At 40.2% G+C, this 20,520-nt stretch overlaps 1 protein-coding gene across 4 annotated transcripts in view; it reads right to left on the bottom strand.

The window, feature by feature from the left end:
• The window catches only part of SBF2 (SET binding factor 2), a 496,438-nt gene that overhangs the window by 22,531 nt on the left and 453,387 nt on the right, over positions 1 to 20,520 (bottom strand). For all 4 annotated transcript variants that reach the window (XM_043970029.1, XM_043970030.1, XM_043970031.1 and 1 more), the window contains one exon: positions 6,536 to 6,662. In XM_043970029.1, the coding sequence (XP_043825964.1) occupies positions 6,536 to 6,662 (127 nt within the window). The remainder of the gene's footprint in view (positions 1 to 6,535; positions 6,663 to 20,520) is intronic.

The raw sequence follows: 20,520 nt of genomic DNA, 5'->3' as shown, positions 1-20,520 counted from the left end.
TCTTGCTCTTGGCTTCCCTGGCTTCCTTCAAGTCTTAGCTAAAGTCCCACCTTCTGCAAGAAGCCCTTCCCAGTCCTTCTTGATCCCTCTGAGACCACCCCAGTTTATCCCTTCTCATACTGTCACTCCCATTGGATTGGAAGCTCTTTGAGGGCAGGGTCTGCCTTTTGGCCATTCTTTGTGTGCCTAATACTTAGTCCAGTGCCTAGCACAAAGTACATTTTTTGGGGGGGGGGGGTTGTTTTGTTTTGTTTTTGTATTTTTGGTGGGGCAATGGGGGTTAAGTTAAGCCCAGGGTTACACAGCTAGTAAGCGTCAAGTGTCTGAGGTTGGATTTGAACTCAGGTCCTCCAGAATCCAGGGCTGGTGCTTTATCCACTGCACCACTTAGCTGCCTGCCACATAGTATGTTCTTAACAAATGCTTGTGACTTGACTTAACTGACTCTAAGGCCCTTTTCTTCTTTAAAGCTGGGGTCTCTTTTAGCAGAGCTGTTAGCAAAGCTAGGCACCTGACTGAGGTCAGGCACTTTTCCACTAACTTCCTTTTGCTGAATCTTTGTGGGATTTACCTAATGATTCTCCTAACTCTGCCTAGGGGACAGTTTTGCCTTCACTGGTAAGGAATTGTGGTGGCCAATAGTGGCTGTGTTTTTGTGGTAGGTGTAGTATAGAAAGCTGCAACCTGGGTCCTTGCCAGTCATCTTGACTTTTGTTCTGCCACTGGACCTTGATGACTCTGGAAGACCGAGTGAGGCTAAAGAATGCCTCACTTCAATCTAATTCATGTGTAAGTCAACACATCACCCATTATATTGTGATGTCATTCCTCCTCTTCTAAAATGAAGGATAAACAATAGAACACTATAGTAGCTCTTTATGGTCTGTTCTTTTTTGGTTTGCTCATTCTTCCAGCCTGCTTCTTGACTTTGGGCTTTGTGTTAAGTGTTAGGCTCTGCTAACTGCTATGGGTGATATCTGGCCTAAGCTTGTGTTTTTAAGTACTTCTGCTGCTTTCACAGCTAAGTCTGGGGACCTGGAGGTTTTTGGAGCTTCCAAGGTGGTGTGATGTTAGGAGAGGTTTATTCATTGCTTTCTTGGTCTGAGCTCTGTGAGTTCCTGTCTCAGGTTTGGGTCTGTTGGCTTATGTGTAGTTGTATTTCAGTAGATTGCTCCTAGACTCCACTGTTAACCCGCTGAGAGACTTTTTGGGTCAGAGAGATGGAACTGCTTGATTCCCCTTTGGTCTTTGTTTCCTGGCGTAGTTATTCCATAGCAGGTATGGGGCTAGATGTTAAAACTGAGTCCCCTCTCTGTTCTTGGGTACAGAGCCACGCTGCTAAGTTTTTGGAACTTGTTTCATGCTCTGTACACAGACAAGGCCTCTCTTTCTTGTGACTGCACCTCTTCACCCTGGAACTGTCACCTAGAACTGAGTAATGGGTCCCAGGGCTGCCAGATAGCACTCATTCCTGCTCCCAGTGCTGGGTCATGGGTCTTCTGGGGTCTCTTTCTGTCCACATGCTTTTCACCCAGGTGTTCAGTTGGCCCCCTTACCATTCTCCTTGAGTATAGAATATCCCCTACTGCTGCCATGGCACCATGTTCCTAGCAGGCCCTGCCCCACTGTCTGCAGACCTCTTTAGCTTTCCAAAATGCCACAGGTTGGAAAAATGACATATTCTGACTCTTCCTTGGCTTTCCTGATCAGAATTCAGTCTGGTGTGTTTTCTAGGTTGTTGTAAAACATGCATATCATTAGGTGAGCTGGGCAAAAATGCTGACTTTTACTCTACCTCCATATGTTTTTTTTGTTTTGTTTTGGTTTTTTTGCGGGGCATTGGGGGTTAAGTGACTTGCCCAGGGTCACACAGCTAGTAAGTGTCAAGTGTCTGAGGCCGGATTTGAACTCAGGTCCTCCTGAATCCAGGGCCAGTGCTTTATCCACTGAGCCACCTAGCCGCCCCTCCATATGGTTTTTATAAATGATTTTTCATTAAATTATTTGTTCACTCATTACATTTCACCTCATTTGATTCGGGCCCATATTTTTGCTCACAAAAGTCGTATCATCCAGTATTTAGTTATCCTTCTTCACTTTGGGTCATTCCCAAATTTGATAAGCATGCTATCTCTGCTTCTGTTCATGACATTGATCTGGGCTGAGCCTACACTCCTGAAGTACTTTATGAGTGACCTCTTTCCAAGCTGATAATCAGAGCCTTAATTACTGCTCTTTGAGTCTAGCCATTGGCCCAGTTCCATATCTACTAAATGAGATTATTGTCTAGTTCTACTTTATTCCATCTTGTTCACTAGCATGAGAATCTTTGTCAAGTGCTTTGATAAAAGCTAGGCAAATTAAACCATATCTATTGGTAGTTCCCTGATCTCTCAGTGTGGTAACCTTGTACAAAAAAAGGAAATGAGGTTAGTGCGGCATAATCTGTGATTTAGAGAGCCATGTTGACTCCGGGACCCCTGCTTTCCTTTTCTAGATGTTCACCACTCTTCCAATACTATATTCTAAATGTCTGCTGGGAATTGAAGCAGCTCACTGGCCTATAATATGCAAACCCTACTCTTTTCCCTTTGTTGAAAATCAGAACAATATACAATTATATGCTGCACCCCACTTCATAATTAGAATTTTTTCTCTAGTCTGTACTTGTCAGCCATGAAACCATTTTAAGGAGTTTTCTTAATTGTTTAGCCATTTATATCTGCCTTAAATAATGACCATGGTGATTTCAGATGATAGAGAATAGGTGTGGTTCCAATCCTGAAGCACCAAACTTAAAAAAGGTAATAATCAAAGACATATTTGGAAGACCAATTCAGCATGCTCCACGTAGCTCTTTTATATTTCCTGATGAATTAAAATCAGTTGTAAACCCTTATCACATTTCACCTAGAATAATTCTATAAGTAGATTGGGCAGGCTGGGATATACTAGACTGGAGACATGGGACCAAAAGCCAGGAGTCTCTTCAGATACACTGGTTCCTTGACAATTAAGAGTGGTGCCTCATCCAGGAGTGACTTCTTGCTATGGTTCAAATGACTCATGTCAACAAACAATTTATTCATTTATTAGAAAGGAGTGGCTGAAGTTTGCTTTAAAATTCCTCCTCTGCTCGATTACCAGAAAGCTACACCAAATACACCATGATTGACAGGACCTCATTTAGCCATAATGAATGAACTTATTCATTCATTTAGCCTTAATGCCAGTAGAGAAGCAAGGAATGTTCTTGCCCACTAAGTCATGCTACAACATGGGATAACATTAGTCCAAATCAGCTCAAGTCACCTTTTGGGAGAAGGGATTGGAACTGAATTTGAAGATACAATGTCCTGACTCTCATACCCTAATGTAAGCTCCTCCCCTTCAGAACATGATATTTGCTGGTAACTGTTGGTGAGTGAGATGAAAAAAGGCCAGCTGGGAAACTTAAAAAAACCCCACAACACAACACAGCTGGATCACACATGCTCTTACATTACCAACACCTTTAGTAATACTTAAAGTGTTTAAGGGTATGTAGAGTCAAATCTTCCAAGACACACATTTGACATCTGTTAGTGCATGATCAAGTCTTTAATATTCTATTACATAATTATGTGGATGGAGTCCTTGACTCTTGCATTCTCTTTTTAAAATAGTAGTTTATTTTTTCCAATTAAATGTAAAGACAATTTTTAACATTCACTTTTTGTAAGATTTTGAGTTCCAAATTTTTCTTCCTTCCTTTTCCCCTTCTTTCCTCCATGAGACAGTAATCAATTTGATTTAGGACATATATGTGCAATCCTGTAAAACATATTTCCATGTTCTGCTCTTGCATTCTTGACAATGGTCAGGAACAAGAAAGCCAAAGCTATTCCTCAAACAGATTGTGAGTGATTCATTATAGGTATTCCTAAAACATGGTTATCCTTTAAACTCATCAGTCCAGGGAAAGAACAATGCACTGAGAGTTAAGAAATCCTAAGAAGAGGAGTGAAAAACATAGAACCTCCAGAACAACGTACATGATGACCTTAATCATATAAAGGAAAAATTTCGAGACTTCAGAACTCTGACTCTACAATAGATCAAGATTTCAGAAGCCTGAAATCTTTACAGAGAGATGGTAGACTAGGAGCATGAAGTGAGGCACAGTTTTCAGACATGGCCAATGTGATGACTTATTTTACTTGACAATTTTTGTTTCTTACAGGGAGGACTCCTTTGTTTGGGTGTAGGATGAGACAGTGGGAAGTTAACAGAGATAGGAAAAAAAGAAAAAGGAGAAATATTTTTAAAAAAAGAAACATAGGTTCTGGTCTCAGTTCTGTTACTATCCCTTTGTGTTCCTTGGGCAAGTTAGCCCTACTCTCTGGGGCTGTTTCCCCAGCTTGTGTTAAGGTTCCTTTCAGGTGTGATATCCTACGGCTCTATGATTCTAAGAGAACAAACAGTGAAATGGTCTTAAGTGACAAATATTTTTATATTCTTAAATGGTAATGATAAGTTTTCACAAATAGCTTTGCTTTATGTACTGCTTTCTGTGAACAAATAAATGTACTGTGCCATGTCTTCATGATGAGAGAATGAATGAAAAAACATTTATTAAGCACTAGCTCTATGTCACACTCTGTGCTAAGCTCTGGAGATATCAACAGAAAAACTGAGATAGTCTAGGCTCAAGTGGTTCCCATTCTAACTGAGAGAAAGGCCCACAAGTCCAAAGGGTTCTGCCACAGGGAGGGTGGCAAGGCCCAGGAATCCTGGGGGGGAATTAGTAGGTCAAATGAAAGTCCTTGGGGGTCTGGAGGCTGCAAAGGGAGGGTAGATGGTAGGACCCAGAAGATCTTAGGATGCAGGTACAGGGCAAGACACATGACCTGGTAGGCCTCCATCTCATCAAGAGGACTTGAGTCATTGGCTTCTATCCAATCCACACAGTATAAACAGTCATGCTGCTTTTCTTCACTAGCAGTCCTGATGGGGTCTAATTGGTCCAAGGGTTGTGAAGGAAAGACAAGTGGAAAGGGTGTCAAAAAAATAGCCAGTTTAGTTTAAGCCAACACTCAGATTCCTCTGGGAAAGATGAGTAACCAGTTTTATTCAGGCTCCACAATGGCTATACTTGGGAATGCTAAATAAGGCTTTCTGACTATGTTCATGATGACCATTATTTACCATGGGCACATGGGGTGGGAACTTTGTGATGGACCACTCAACTTCTGCTGAGACAGAGCCTTTTTTCTGGGTCTGTTTCTTCTTTCACAACATTTTGCATGATTGCACATGTATAACCAATATCAGATTGCTTACTGTCTCAGCGAGGGGAGGAAGGAGAGAACTTAGAACTCAGAATGAGTGTTAGAAATCATTTTTACATGTAATTTGGAAAAAATACAATATTATTAAAAAGAGATGGCACTCATCAACACATTCAACAAGTACTCTCAATTTATACTATTGGTTCTTCTACTAATGTCCTCTCCTGGTGCGACATGTGACATGTCGATGACCTCGAAGGCTCTGTTGAGAGCCCAGCAAGAGACCATTTTGCTGTCATCTGAAGTGGAGAGGCTCCCCCCCCCCCCCACCTTGCCCCCAAATATGGGCCACCAGGCAAGGGTGATTATTTTTGGTCACAGCTATTCATGGAATTACTTCTAAAGGCATAAAAAGAGCTCTAACCAGTGCTGGATAGGACCCAGCTCAGAGGTAATCTTAGAGAGAAGGGGGGACCAGGAAAGGCTTCTCATAGAAGGTGGGATTTCAGCTGAGTCTTGAAGGAAGGCAGGAAAGGGAAGCGGACCAACTTAAATCAACACCATCAATAAGTGTCTTCTTATCTCTTCCTACAAAAGCCCCCTAGGTAGGAACATTTGGGCACATGCTAATATATAGAAAATACATTCTTCAGAATAATTAGATACAGATTAACAGCAGCCACAAGAAGCCCATTAAGTATAATACAATTGAAAAGAATTATAACGTGAATTACAGAGAACTTTTCTTAAAATAAGATTTAAAAAATCATTCTGTGACAGTTTCTTCTCCTCCTTCCCCAAGGTAAAGGACCATAGGGATATTCTTATCACATATCACTTTATGTGAGGTACAGTGATGAACAGTTACATGAAATTAGTTGATGTCATGAAAAAAGTAGTCTTGTTTTGTATTTGTTAGTTTTAAATAGTTCTATTGCATTTTCAAGAATGAAATATTTGGGGGCAGCTAGGTGGTGCAGTGGATAAAGCACCGGCCCTGGATTCAGGAGAACCTGAGTTCAAATCTGGCCTCAGACCCTTGACACTTACTAAGCTGTGTGACCCTGGGCAAGTCACTTAACCCCAATTCCCCCCCCCCCCCCCAATGAAATATTTGCCCTGAAGAACTATCTAGAGCTCAAATCCCACATCCCACATGGCTAGTTTAAGGCAAATTACTCCAATACACAAGTCCCCAGGCCTTGTTACAAGAACAATACACAAACCTATGAACAGAGGTGCAAGGACTGTCTGCAGATACATACCATGCTCTAATCGCTCATGGTCCGAGTTCAGAAGAAAGGTTTTAAAACGATTGGAGACGTAGTGGAAAGCCAGGAATTTTAGATAATACTGATTGAATTCAAACTCTGTTGGATACTGGTTGTGAACCTAGAACAAACAAAGAGAAGAGTGATCCATGTGATAAAAACAAAGTGATCACCTCACTTTATGGAAGATCTCAAAGGAGAACCTGAGATATCACTGTCTTGGGTATGCTCACACCACTTCCACACAAGTATGTCCCTAAATGGGCTTGTTCATCTAAATTCATTTATTCTTTAAGTCAACATTTACTGAGCATCTCCTATGTACAGAGCACTGGAATGGGTTTGTGCTTCAGGAGCTAATACAGGAAATAAGATACATAACAAATAACTAGAATATGAAGTGGAATGTGACAGGTGTCATATGACTGGCATATACCTATAGATGCACACAGATAACAAGTTGTGTGATGATCTAAAGAATGACGGGGTTGGATTCCAAAACTTCTAAAGTTCCCTGTACTTCTAAGTTTAGCCTAGGGGAAATCACAGTGGACTCTGCGGTGCGAGAAAATAATGATTAATAATGGATGTCTTGGGGGGATCCAGGGACTCAGTTTCAGCTGGCTTTTTCTCCCCCTCACTTCGGAAAGGTCAGTTCTTAGGAGGAAGTTTTAATCTTGTTTAGGGCGAGCCTAAGGAAAAGAGACTGATTCTTTTGTCTAGTTCAGTGAACAAATGGGATTATACCACACCTAGATCATGGACTTTGCCTTGAGCAATTTAGGGGGTAGTCTTTTGAATATTTTCCTCTTGTAGAGATCATTTTAATATGGACCACCCTCAAGTCATGTCAACCAGTGGAATTGAATAATGCTAACCAATTAGCTTGACCAGTGTATGCTAACCAATTAGCTTGACCTGCTTCTATCGTGGCCTTCTCAGCTTTCTGGAGTTACTGTCAGTTTTAGGACAGGGTAGCCTGGTAGGCCATGTGTTCTCTTAGATACAATATGGCACTGGGGCTTTTCTGCTTGTGTTAAATGTCAAGTGGCCAGTACTTTACTGATATTCAGTATTAATTAATAATAAATACTTACTGCCTAAATGGGTGCAATGGCCATTATTATAGAAATAGACATATATATATATGTAGTAATAATAATTTAGAAAAACCCATCTTAGCCACCAATAATTTAAAAAACAAAGCTGATAATAGAATCTTACATTTCTATAAGGCTTTATGAATGGAAAAGAAGTGTTTTCCAATGATATTATTATTATTATTATTTTTTGGTAAGGCAATTGGGGTTAAGTGACTTGTCCAGGCTCACACAGCTAGTAAGTGTTAAGTGTCTGAGGCCGGATTTGAACTCAGGTACTCCTGATTCTGGGCTGGTGCTTTATCTACTGTGCCACCTAGCTGCCCCCCAATGACATTATTACTTTTGATACTCACAACTCTGGGAGATAGGTAGGGTATTCATGGAAGACTTCATGGAAGATAGAAAGATTTGAGAGGGGCTTTAAAATAAGTGGAGGGAAGCAAAGCCAAGAGGGTGAAATGAAGGTAGGGATTTGCCTGAGTTCTCTCAAATTCCCCTCTGAACAATATTAAAATAATGCCTCAAAACAAATTCTGGAATGGCAGGACCACCAAAAGGACAGGGTGAAACAATCTTTTACCCCAAGGTTGGCAGGAAAGGTCTGTCTCACTGTGGTGAGAATGGAGTATAGCATTGCCCATATGCCCATATGTAGTTCTGGGGTGCAATCCTAGGTCAAGCACAGACCATGAGAGCAGTGACCATACCTTTCCTTAGATCATGCCAGCTTGGAAGAACTGAGAGCTTGCAGACCCCCAGGGCTTGCTTTGAAAACAGAAGCTTAGAAAAGTATCCCCTCAACCCCTAGAGCAGAGCCCAACTTTAACTTTAAAAGTCAAGAAATAACTTGGAAATGAGCAGATAACAGAAAAATAACTAGACTATAGACAGTCACTATGGTGACAGCAAAGAGCAAAACACAAACTCAAAAGAAGATGGTGAAATCAAACCAAAGCATCAAAGAAAAATGTCAGTTGGTCTCAGGTCTTAGAAAAACTCAAAAAGTATTTTAAAAATTAAATAAAAGAGACAGAGGAAAAACTGGGAAAAGAAATAAGAGTGATGCAAGAAAATAATGAAAAAAGAGTCAATGACTTGATAAAGGCCCCCCATACAATGAAGAAAATAACACCCTAAAAACTGAATACAAAAAACAAACAAAAAACCCCCCCTGGAATACACCAAATGGCAAAAGTGGCACAAAAATCCACTGAAGAGAACTCCTTAAGCAGAATTGGCTAAATGGAAAAAGATGTACCAAAATTCACTGAAGAAAAGAACTCCTTAAAAAGTAGAACTGGCTGAATGGAAAAGGGTACAAAAGTTCAATGAACAAAATAATTACTTAAAAATTAGAATTGGGCAAGTGTTAGTGAATGACTCTTTGAAACATCAAGAAACAATAAAACAAAATACAAAGAATGAAAAAACAGAAGAAAATGTGAAATATACTATCAGAAAAACAACCGGCCTAAAAAACAGATAAAGGAAAGATAATTAAGAATTATTAGGCCGCCCGACATCACCTTTCAAGAAACTATCAGGGAAAACTGCCCTGATATCCTAGAAAGAGAGAATAAAATAGAAATCAAAACAATCCACCTATCATCCCCTAAACAAAAAAGACCCCAAAATGAAAACTCCCAGGAATATTATAGCCAAATTCCAGAGCTTACAGGTCAAGGTGAAAATCTTACAAGCGTGCAGAAAGGAGAAATGTAATTATTGTGGAGCCACAATCAGATCATATAAGATTTAGCAGCTACCATGTTAAAGGAGCAGAGGGCTTGGAATATGATATTCTAGAGGACAAAAGAGCTAGTATTATAAACAAGAATGAGTATAAATCCTTCAGGGGAAAAAATGGACCAGAGCTTATTAGGAAATTTAATTTTCAAATACAAGACTCAAGAAAAGCATAAAAAAGGCAAACATGAGGGGGTAGCTAGGTGACACAGTGGATAGAGCACAGGCCCTGGATTCAGGGTGGACCTGAGTTCAAATCCAGCCTCAGACACTTGACACTAGCTGTGTGACCCTGGGCAAGTCACTTAAGCCTCATTGCCCTGCAAAAAAAAAAAAGGCAAACATGAAAGAGAAATCATAAAGGACTTGATGTGGTTAAACTGTTTATATTCCTACATAGGATACTTGTAACTCCTAAGAACTTTATTGTTATCCAGGCAGTTAGAAGGAGTACACATAGAGGGCACAGGTGTATTGACTATGATGGAATGATATCCAAAAATATAATTAAGAGGTGAGAATGAGGGATGCACTGGGAGAAGCAGGAAGGAAGAGGTAGAATGGGGTAAATTATCTCATATAAAAGAGACAAGAAAGAGCTTTTCCAGTGTAGAGGGATATGGAGGTGGGGAGGTTGGGCAATGCTTGAACCTTACTCTCATTAGAATTGACTCAAAGGGAATAACATCCACACTCAGTTTGGTATAGAAATTTATGTAACCCTACAGGAAAGTAGAAGGGGAGGAAGATAAGAGAAGGGGTAGTGTGCTGATAGGAGGGCAACTGAGTGTGGCAGGGATAGCAATCATGATCTCAGACAAAGAAAAAGCAAAAATAGATCTAATTTAAAAAGATAAGCAGGGAAACTACATCTTGCTGAAAGGTATAATAGATAATGAAGTAGTATTAAGACTAAGCATACCCACAAAAAATTAACCATGTATTAGGGCATAAAACTTAATAATCAAATGCAGAAAAGCAGAAATATTAAATGCATTCTTTTTAGATCATAATGCAATATAATCTTTTAAAAATAATTTTAAGTTCCAAATTCTATTTCTCCCCCCCCTTCCCCTGTCCCTGAAATAGTAAGCAAATCAGATATAGGTTATACATGTGCAATTATTTAAAACTAAATAATCTAATCTTTCTTTTTTTTTCAGGGCAATGGGGGTTAAGTGACTTGCCCAGGGTCACACAGCTAGTAGGTGTCAAGTGTCTGAGGCTGGATTTGAACTCAGGTACTCCTGAATCCAGGGCCAGTGCTTTATCCACTGTGCCACCTAGCCGCCCCTAAATAATCTAATCTTTTTTTTTTTTTTTAGTGAGGTAGTTGGGGTTAAGTGACTTGCCCAAGGTCACACAGCTAGTAAGTGTTAAGTGTCTGAGGTTGGATTTGAACTCAGGTACTCCTGACTCCAGGGCCGGTGCTCTATCCACTGCACCATCTAGCTGACCCTAAATAATCTAATCTTAAAGAATGAGTGAGTCAAAGGACAAATCACAGAAGCAATCAATAATTTCATTAAAGAAAATTATAACAATGAGACAACACAGCAAAATCTATAGGAGAAAAGTTGTATTTCTAAATGCTTATATCAATAAAATAGTGAAAACAGAGAAAGAAAACTACAGACCAATTTCCCTAATGAATATTGATGCAACAATTTTCAATAAAATACTAGCAAGGAGATTACAGCAATATATGAATCATATACTATGACCAGGTGGGATTTATACCAGGAATTCCAGGCTGGTCATCCTCTTTAATGAAATTATTAATTGTTCTGTCCTAATACATGTTCACTTTTGGGGTAGGTGCCATTTACTCCTGGGAAAAAGGTATATTCCTTTCTCTGTCATTCAATTTTCTTCGGAGGGTCATCATATATAACTTTTCTAAAATTCTATTCACCTTCTTAACCTCTTTATTGTTTATTTTATGATTAGATTTATCTAGTTCTGAGAGGAGAAAGTTGAGGTCCCCCACTAGTATAGTTTTACCATTTCTTCCGGTAACTAGTTTAACTTCTCTTTTAAAAATATTGATGCTATACCATTTAATGCATATATGTTTAGTATTGACATTACTTCATTGTCTATGATACCTTTTAGCAAGATGTAGTTTCCTTTCTTATCTCTTGAAACCATGTTTTTGCTTTTGTTTTTTTTGATGAGGCATTTGGGATTAAGTGATTTGCCCAGGGTCACACAGCTAGTAAGTGTCAAGTGTCTGAGGTTGGATTTGAACTCAGGTCCTCCTGAATCCAGGGCTGACGCTTTATTCACTGTGCCACCTAGCTGCCCCCTACTTATCTCTTTTAATTAGATCTATTTTTGCTTTTGCATTGTCTGAGATCATGATTGCTTTTTAACTTCAGCTGAAGCATAATAGATTCTGCTTTAGCCCCTTACCTTTACTCCATGTGTGTCTCCTTGCTTCAAGTATGTTTCTTGTAAAGAATGTATTGGGGGCAGCTAGGTGGCTCAGTGGATAGAGCACCAGCCCTGGAGTCAAGAGTACCTGAGTTCAAATCCGGCCTCAGACACTTAACACTTACTAGCTGTGTGACCTTAACCCCAATTGCCTCACTAAAAAAAAAAAAAAAGAATGTATTGTAGGATTCTGTTTTTTAATCCACTCTGCTATTTGCTTCTGATTTATGGGTGATTTCATCCCATTCACATTCAGTTATGATTAACAGTGTTATTTCTCTCCATCCTATTTCTCCCTCCATTTATCCTTCCTTCTCTCTGTCTCTATCTCTGTTTCTCTGTCTCCTTTCACTTTTTCCCTCTTCAAAAGTGTTTTGATTCTGACCACTGCCTCCCCCAATCTGCCCTCCCTTCTCTCACTCCCATACACCTTCTCTTACTGCCCTCCCTTCCTATTTTCCTATGTGGTAATGTAACGATTGGAATGACGCCATCTTCTGGAGAGCTTCTGTAGGAAAGCTCCACCATGAGGAGAAGGTGTCTGAGGGCAAGCTATGTGGTCAGGTCCTTGGCATCAGGAAGTGACATTTGCTCGTGGGTGCTGTCTATCAAGGCTACCAGCCAATTAGCTTGGAGATGTGTGTGCATGTGGATGGGATATTGCCAGTTTCACAGAAGGCTTGTGGGATGGAAGGAGGTATGGCTCTCTTTCCTGAGGACTCTCGTGGAGAGTAGAGCTAAAACACGCTCTCCCTTTGATAGATAGATGAATCTAGGCCTTTCTCTCTCTCTCTTCACCAAATTCTTATTCTCCTTAATAAATGCTTAAAAGTCTAAATTTTTGCTAAAGCTTATAATTTATTGGCAACCACTCACTCATTAGATATTTTAGACAGACTAGCTAGAATTTTAGCCCTTACAGTAAGATAGATTTCTATACCCAACTATTGAATTGAACAGAGGATGACAACCATGGTTAGGGGTCAGGAAACCAGGAATATTTATCTTGGAATGAATTATTGAATGAAAAGACATTTATTAAGCACTTAGAATATGCCAAGCATGGTAGATACAAACAGAACAGTGAGACAGTCACTGATCACAGAGGGCTGCATACTCTTTTTTTTTTTTTTTAGTGAGGCAATTGGGGTTAAGTGACTTGCCCAGGGTCACACAGCTAGTGAGTGTTAAGTGTCTTAGGCTGGATTTGAACTCAGGTACTCCTGACTCTAGGGTCGGTGCTCTATGCACTGCGCCATCTAGCTGCCCCAGGGCTGCATACTCTTGATGGAGACAATAAAGTTGGGAGATCATTTGCAGGATAGATAGAAAAGCCTCTGAGTCCTAAATGTGCATTAGTGAAGTGATGTAAAGACCTAGGGTGTCCTAGGCAGTACCCAGGGGTCTGGAGGGGACAGCAGAAGGGAAACTGGCAAGGCCTGGTAGTCCCTTACCTTAGCAAGAGAATTTTAGTTGGTGACTCCTGGCTTATCCAAGGACTGTAAACAGCCACATCTGTCCTACAGAGTACAGGGTTTTAAGGGATCTGGCCCACCAAGGGGAGACAGGATACTTTTCTTCTAATATCTAAAGGGCTATCATGCATTATCAGACTCCTAGAATATTAAAGCTGGAAAGGAAATTAGAAATAATTTCAACCCCTTGGTTTTACAAAGGAAAAAATTGAGGCTCTGAGAGAACTGACTTGCTCAAGGTCACATGGCTAGTTAGTGGCCAAAATAGGATTTGAAACTAGAGCTCCTAACTTCCAAATTCAACGCTCTTTTCTTTCACAAATTCCACCTTCCTGGAGACCAGGTGTGTTCTGTGTTGCCTGTGAGGGCTGAATCTGGGCCAAGGGATAAGAGTTTCAGGAATGTAGTTTGTCAAACAGTGGAAGGAATGTCTTTTAAAAGGGTGAGCTTTCTGAGGGTAGTCTGAGGGCAGTGTGACAAGGTCAATGCAGGTTTTTTCAAGATGCGGAGACCCATGCGTGAGTGGATATACAGAGGAAGAAGCCAAAGAAGAGTAGATTGAAGATAAAAAAAAGTAAAGGGAGAATCAGAGGAACAAAGTCCTAGAGAATCAGAGGATATGGGAGGGGAGAGGGTCAAAGGCAATGGGAAAAGGGCTTGTCTTGGAAAAGAGGAGGGAAGGAAGAAACAGATAAAGGAAGAGACAGATGAGGTGGAGAGGGGAGAAGGTGAAACAAATCACAGCTGGCCTTAATTTTTTTTTTTCCTGTAAAAGAGAAGACAAGGCTATTTGCTAAGATTGAGGAGGTGGGAGTGGCACTGGAGGCTGGAGAAAGGTGGAGAAATTATAGAATAGTTAATGAAGGGACTTTGCTAAGGATTCTGGGATTTGCATAGATTAAATATTTGAAGACATACTTTAGAAGGCAATCTGGCATTGGCAGAAGATGGATTTAGTTTCTAGTATATTCTCCAATCCTTCCAGGACTAAGAGTGCAAGGGGTGGGAGTGGGGGACTGGAGGGTTAGGGGGGAGAGAGTAGAGTTGGGGAGAGGGAGAAGGAAAGGGAGAGGGGAGGTAGAGAGGGAGGGAGGAGAGAAAGAGAGAGAAAAGAGTACAACTTCAGCTTCATTCTGCCTAAGCCAAAAAATATTTTTGTTGGAAGTAGGACATCTTTGGCTGGATGAATAAAGTTCCGATCATAATTTTACTCTATTAAAAAGCTGTTTCAAATTAGCACCACAGTCAGAATTTTCAAAAACGTTTGTAAAAGTCAACTTTGTTCTTTAAGTTGATCATCTCCAAAATGCATCTTGCATAAAAGATATTCAGTTGTATTTTCCAAGCCAAGGTAAACTTGGAGCTTTATAGTATATTAATTACTCCAAAAGGAAACAGGAATTCAAAGTCATGTATACTATCCTGCATGTTGTTTGCTATAGTTTACATAGTTGAACCTTAATTTCCTACAGTGAAGAAAGGCTCATTCAACATGTTCTTAGCCTGTTTCTTAACTGGATCACTGTTAAAATGCTTATAATTTATCTAGAAAAAACATAACAAAACAACGGGATTCAGGAAGAGGCAATGAGGGCAGTTAGGCCCCTAATCTAAAAGGCCCCAGATCAACTGCACATCTGGAACTCCTCCAGACAGTCAGCCATCCCTTTTGCTAGCTGTCCCAGATGTCCCATTTGCATGGACAGGAAAACTCCCCTCAATAAACAAGGCCTTAACTCCCTGTTACTCAGTTGTTAGCAGAACTGATGGAAAAAAAGCCCTCAATTTGGGAGTTAGAAGATCTAGATTCTGGTCCCAGCTTTGCCACAAAGTTGCTCTAAGCAAATCACTTGAGCTTTCTGGGCCTTATTTTCTCTTTCTGTTAAATGAAGGTTTTGTACAAAATGATCTCTAGATTAGACCAGATTGCGATACTATGAACATGCCTGAGGAGCAACAAACTATGAAAATTGAGAAGACCGGATTCCAAGGTGATTGGTTAGCAAGGTCACTGCACTCAGAGCAAATTTACCTGCATTTAGGAAAGAAGCCACTACCCCAACTTAGCCTGGTGGGCTTCCCATAGATTCCCACTATTGGATACATCAATGTTATACACTTCATTGGCATGAAGAAGCCAATAGGTCTTGAAATTCTTATTAGAAGCAAAATAAAATTTCTCCATTTGTTCTAAATCTTACATGCCCTTACAAGTATAAGGTTTCATTAAGTTCAAAGATGGTTCTATGTGGTTTCAAAGAAAATTGTCAGAACTGGAGTCTGAAAGACTGAAGCATTTCAATGATGCCTCCTAATACGGAAGGAAAACTGAATACCTCAGTTCTTTAATAAAAGGAAAGGATATGACTGTGTACCATTAAATACTTCCTTAAAGTGAGAGGCCAAGATGACGGCTCTATGGGCCACTAATGAAGCCCATCAAGTTAAAATGGAATTCTCCCAATGAGGATCTCCAGTGCTATTGCCAGCACAGACTGCAAGCTACAGACAATTTTAGAACAGAGTCTAGCCCATTGAAAAGCCAGTGTAGAGGATTCACGTGGCCCAGCAGAGAGAGCAACAGACTTGGAGTCAGGGGTTCTGGCTCTGAATCCCAGCTCTAATACTTAGCAGTTACATGTTGTTGGGCACATCTCTTCCCAGATATGGGCCTTGGTCTCCTTTTCTGCACATTCAGGGAGTTGTGCTAGATAGGCCCTTGATACTCTGCTCCATATTGTGCTCTGTTATGAGGCTCAGTCTGCAGCAGCCATGCTTGTGTAAGCGGACAGCTGAAAACTGAGACAGAGGGTCAGCGTTTGCTCCCTTCCACCAGTGACATCCCATCTGGCACTGCCCCAGACGAGCCCAGATCCATACTCCCATTTTACAGTGTAGCCAACATCTCCCAGAGGATCCAAATCTTGACTGAAGTAGATTACCTCCTCATGTTTTTGAATAGCTGTAATTAGATAGCTGGCATTTTGTAACTGTGTCTATAGACATGCTAGTGTGCGTCAGTTGCATCAAAGTTGAAAATGCAGAAACATATAGTAGTTATTTCTTTTTCCAAATCTGTCCTGGAAGCATCCAACAGAATTCCAGTGGAGAAGTGTGATCTGCTCAGAGAAAATAGATTCTTTGACGAGGTAGGCCTTTCTGCTGGCACATATTGGGAAAAGCAGCCTACTGTAATGGTTGGCTCTTGGCACTGTGGGGACTGTCCTTTGACTTGAGTTCCATTGTTGAAAGCAAATGAAGCTTCCGGTAATGACATCACTTCAGCCAAACTGTCATTTAGAGGAGAAACTCGCCAGATGTTGCTATTATGAAACAGTGATTTAGCATTTGTAGTTCAGCTGACACCTGGAGCTATTGGCATCAACAATGGCTTTTTATGCCATGAGGCAGTTCTAATTTAAGAGGCAGAACCTCATGTGTTTTCTTTGTAACTCGATTTGAATTCATGGACAAGCTCAAGTAGTGCTTCACTTGATGGCTCTGAGGTATGTGAATTGGAAAGAGTTAACTGCTGGAGAAAACAGTCAAAGGGGGATGTTATTGTTTCTTTCAGAAATTATTTTGGTAGGAACCTTTGCTGTGTTGGCTTAACTTCTGGCAGCAAACAGGCCAATTGGAGCATGCCTGTGACTCTGACTTCTACCCGAAGTCCATTTGAAAGAGAACTCAACAAGGCACTTATTCTCCTTCTCAGACCAGCCTGCTGGAGATGATGAAACGCCTCCTTAGAGTTAAGTCAGCCAGAACAGAGAAGGGTGCTTGTTACCAATGGCACCCCTGCTCAAGGGAAAAATGGCCCCACTCTAACAGAAAACAAGCTGCTCTCTGAAAGCCACAGAATGTTCTGGCATAGTCGGCAAATAACAAAAGTACATTCTGAATGCTCTGATGAAGGAGGCCTGCCCACTTTGCCACTACTTGCTTTGGCTGAAGTTATGGTTATAGGAGTTAGTAATTCAAAAGAGGGTGTGATGAGACTTGAAATTATGCTGAAAAGCCTTTACACCCCATGAAAAGGCAGCTACATCTATTCTTTCACTGTGTTTGGTGAGCCATTAATATGCAACACATGAAAGACAACTTGTCCTTCATCCCAGAGTCAAGCAAATTCACAAAAAATACTTTTTTAAAATGGAATTTTCTGTATCAATATAATAACTGAGTCCCAATAAGCCTGGTCTAGTAGATAAAGGGCAAACCTGCCATATCTTAGTTACAGGCTTCAGAGCAAGTCACCTGGCCTCTCTGGGTCTCATTTTCCTCTTTTGAAAAGTGAGAAAAACGAAATAATAAAAAGTGAGCCTCCTTGCCACGAGACACAAATGAATGAACGAATTTAAAGTACTCAGTAGCTATGATGTGTTATCTTAACTTCCCAGAAGCAGAAGTGGGAAACATCTTTGGTGATCAAACAGCTCTGGTTTATGCCTTCCTTGATAGGAATGGTCAGAGGTATTTGCCTCTGTCATGGAGAATATTTAGCATCACGTCCACAGAGAAGATGGAGTCAATACAAAGAGTCAGGTTCTCCATGCTCCTGTGTGTCGATGATACATTATACTGATTGCATCAAGGCCCAGAATACCACAGAACCTCCTAAATAAGATTCGTGAACATTTTGTAATATATTTGAAGTCTGGGAGAGGTAGACCACTTTGACAAGTCCTTTGCAATTCTTGTCCATTTGCTTTTCCATATAACTTTCATATTGATTTTATTTGGCTTTATGAAGAAAACTTTTGGCATTTTTATTGGTCTTACATTAAACACATACATTAATTTAGTGAGTACTGTCATTTTTACTATAGTAAACCAACTTATTCATAAACACAGAATGTTCCTCTAATTATTTAGGTCTTCCTTTATTTCAGTCATTCTAGTTTTACAGTTTATATGTGCATTCTAACTAAATTTCTCTCTTGATGACTTCATCTGCTCATATGGCTTTAATTATCTCAATGCTAATGATTCACAGATCTTTATATCCAGTACCAGTCTTGCTCCTGAGCTCCAGTTATGCATAACAAACTTCTTATTGGACATTTTAAACTGGATTACCATTGGTATCTCAAACTCAATATGCTTAAAATAGAACTCATTATTTTATCTTGAAGCCAATTATTAAAACAGGGAGATCCAAGATTTTTCCCCTGGTCCTATTTCCTTGTCTGAAGTCCACTCTCTCAAAGACAGTGTTGATGGAAGATAGGATTAACATTCTCCTCATTCTGAGTACTGCTGCTCCACCCAACTAGATCAGATTTCTAATCTAAAATGAATTCCTGTTCACTGTGTTCCACTCCAGCTAATTTGGGTGGAGGTAGATCCTCTGTCTAGGTTGCTCAAGGCTGTGGTGGTTAGTATGTTTGTGTGTGTAGAGGTAGTTCCTTCATTGCCAGTAGAATTGCAAATTAACAGGATCTTTTTGGAAAGTAGTCTGGTAGTATGCAGTAAAAGTTACATTTGATCCAATAATGCTATTTTTGGGAATATATACTGAGGGATCACAGAACTTAAAGCTATATGTTCACATATTTTTATAGTATTCTATGTAACTACAGCAAACTGAATGTGTAATTAAAGAGGAACTAAATAAACTGGGGGAATAATATAATGCAATTGAAGATAATGAACACAGGAAAGCTCTTTAAGAAATATTGCAAAATGAAAAAAGTAGACCCAAAAGGGTACATACTATGTAAGTGGAAAGAACTCCGATGGAGAGTTAGTGGGAGAACCTGAAAAGCTATGGCATTCTATGAAAGTGGAAAGAGCAGTGGACTTTTGGGCGAATGAAGACCCTGACTCTTGCTGGCTGTGTGAATTCCCTGCTCATCTGTTTCTTCTTCTGTGAAACAAGTGTTGGACCAGGTTATAGCATCAAAGGAGTTAGAACAAGGAAATGAATTTAAGTGTAACAAGTTAAATTGATCCTACTGATGTTTCATATTTAATGTTCCTTCCTTCATTCCTCTCCTGAATCTCTAGACCTTCTCCACCATGTCACAACTGCCTTCTTACCTTGGAAGACACTTGTAGCCCCTTCCTCTGATTGATTGATTCCTCCAAGAAGCTTCACTTTAAGGAAAGTGACCAGGTCAGCCACACTCATCACTTCATGATTCTCAAGCTCTTCTCCTAACTCTCTGGACTTCACCATTCCACCTCTTGCCCCTCCAACTTTCAGCTTCCTTTGAAGTATTCTGTTACCCTGTTGGAATGTCAGCCCTTTGTGTATCGCTGGTTTTCTTTTTGCCTTTCTTTGTATTCCTAGCACTTAGCAATAGTGCTTGGTACAAAACCATAGCTTAATAAATGCTTGCTGACTTAATATTTAAGTCTATGATAAATTACTAAAAATTAAATTAACAAACACTCACAAAAATGGTAACGATACATACAAGCAAAATCAAGCAGATGAATAATACCTCTTATCCAGAGTATGGTTTGCAAGTTGAATGGAGAGCCCACTGTACTTGTCTATCATGACACAAATTTTAGATAGGTATTGCAAATGATGTTTCCAGAATTAAAAAGCAAGAAGAGAACAGACTGGGTTGAGCTTTTCTGTGAAAGACCTTCCTTTTCAACCCCAATGTTCTTCTGGTAATGCTACATAGCTGGGAACGAGGGAAAAATCACCATTTCCAACAAATCAAAATTTTAAGTCCTCCACATGGAGAGGTGTGTGGTGGATAGAAATGATCTGTAGCAAATTAAAAATGGCAAATTATATGTAAGAAGTGGCATAAAAGAACTCAACAAAGAGATCTCTGGCCAAAAAAGGGTATGCTCTAACTCTAGAACAAGACAAGTGATTAGAAAGAAAAGGACACTGGTACTCACATGATGGTAAAGAGCCCTACAAGACCATCAGCAAACTAGGTGGACCTTGTGTCAATGATGTGTGAGAGAATATGGATAAGAAAAAGACAAGATGACACGGTGTGGAGGAGTTATGGGTTACATGGTTAAAGGGAACACTTCCATCAATTAGTGTACTTATGCTGAAGTACTGAAATAACAAAGACTAAGCACATCAAGAGAGCAGCACATTGTATATAGAAGCCAGAGCCCTAGACTGAGTGTCTGCTCCACACTATCTGTATGACTGGGGGGGGGGGGGAGGAGTCACCTTCCTTCTCAGAGGCTTCTGTATTATAAGGGGGTTGGGCCAGATCCATCTCCAAAGCTGAAA

Source organism: Dromiciops gliroides, chromosome 6, assembly GCF_019393635.1.
Source record: "Dromiciops gliroides isolate mDroGli1 chromosome 6, mDroGli1.pri, whole genome shotgun sequence".
Classification (NCBI taxonomy): domain Eukaryota; kingdom Metazoa; phylum Chordata; class Mammalia; order Microbiotheria; family Microbiotheriidae; genus Dromiciops; species Dromiciops gliroides.
This window is presented reverse-complemented; position numbering and strand designations above follow the sequence as displayed.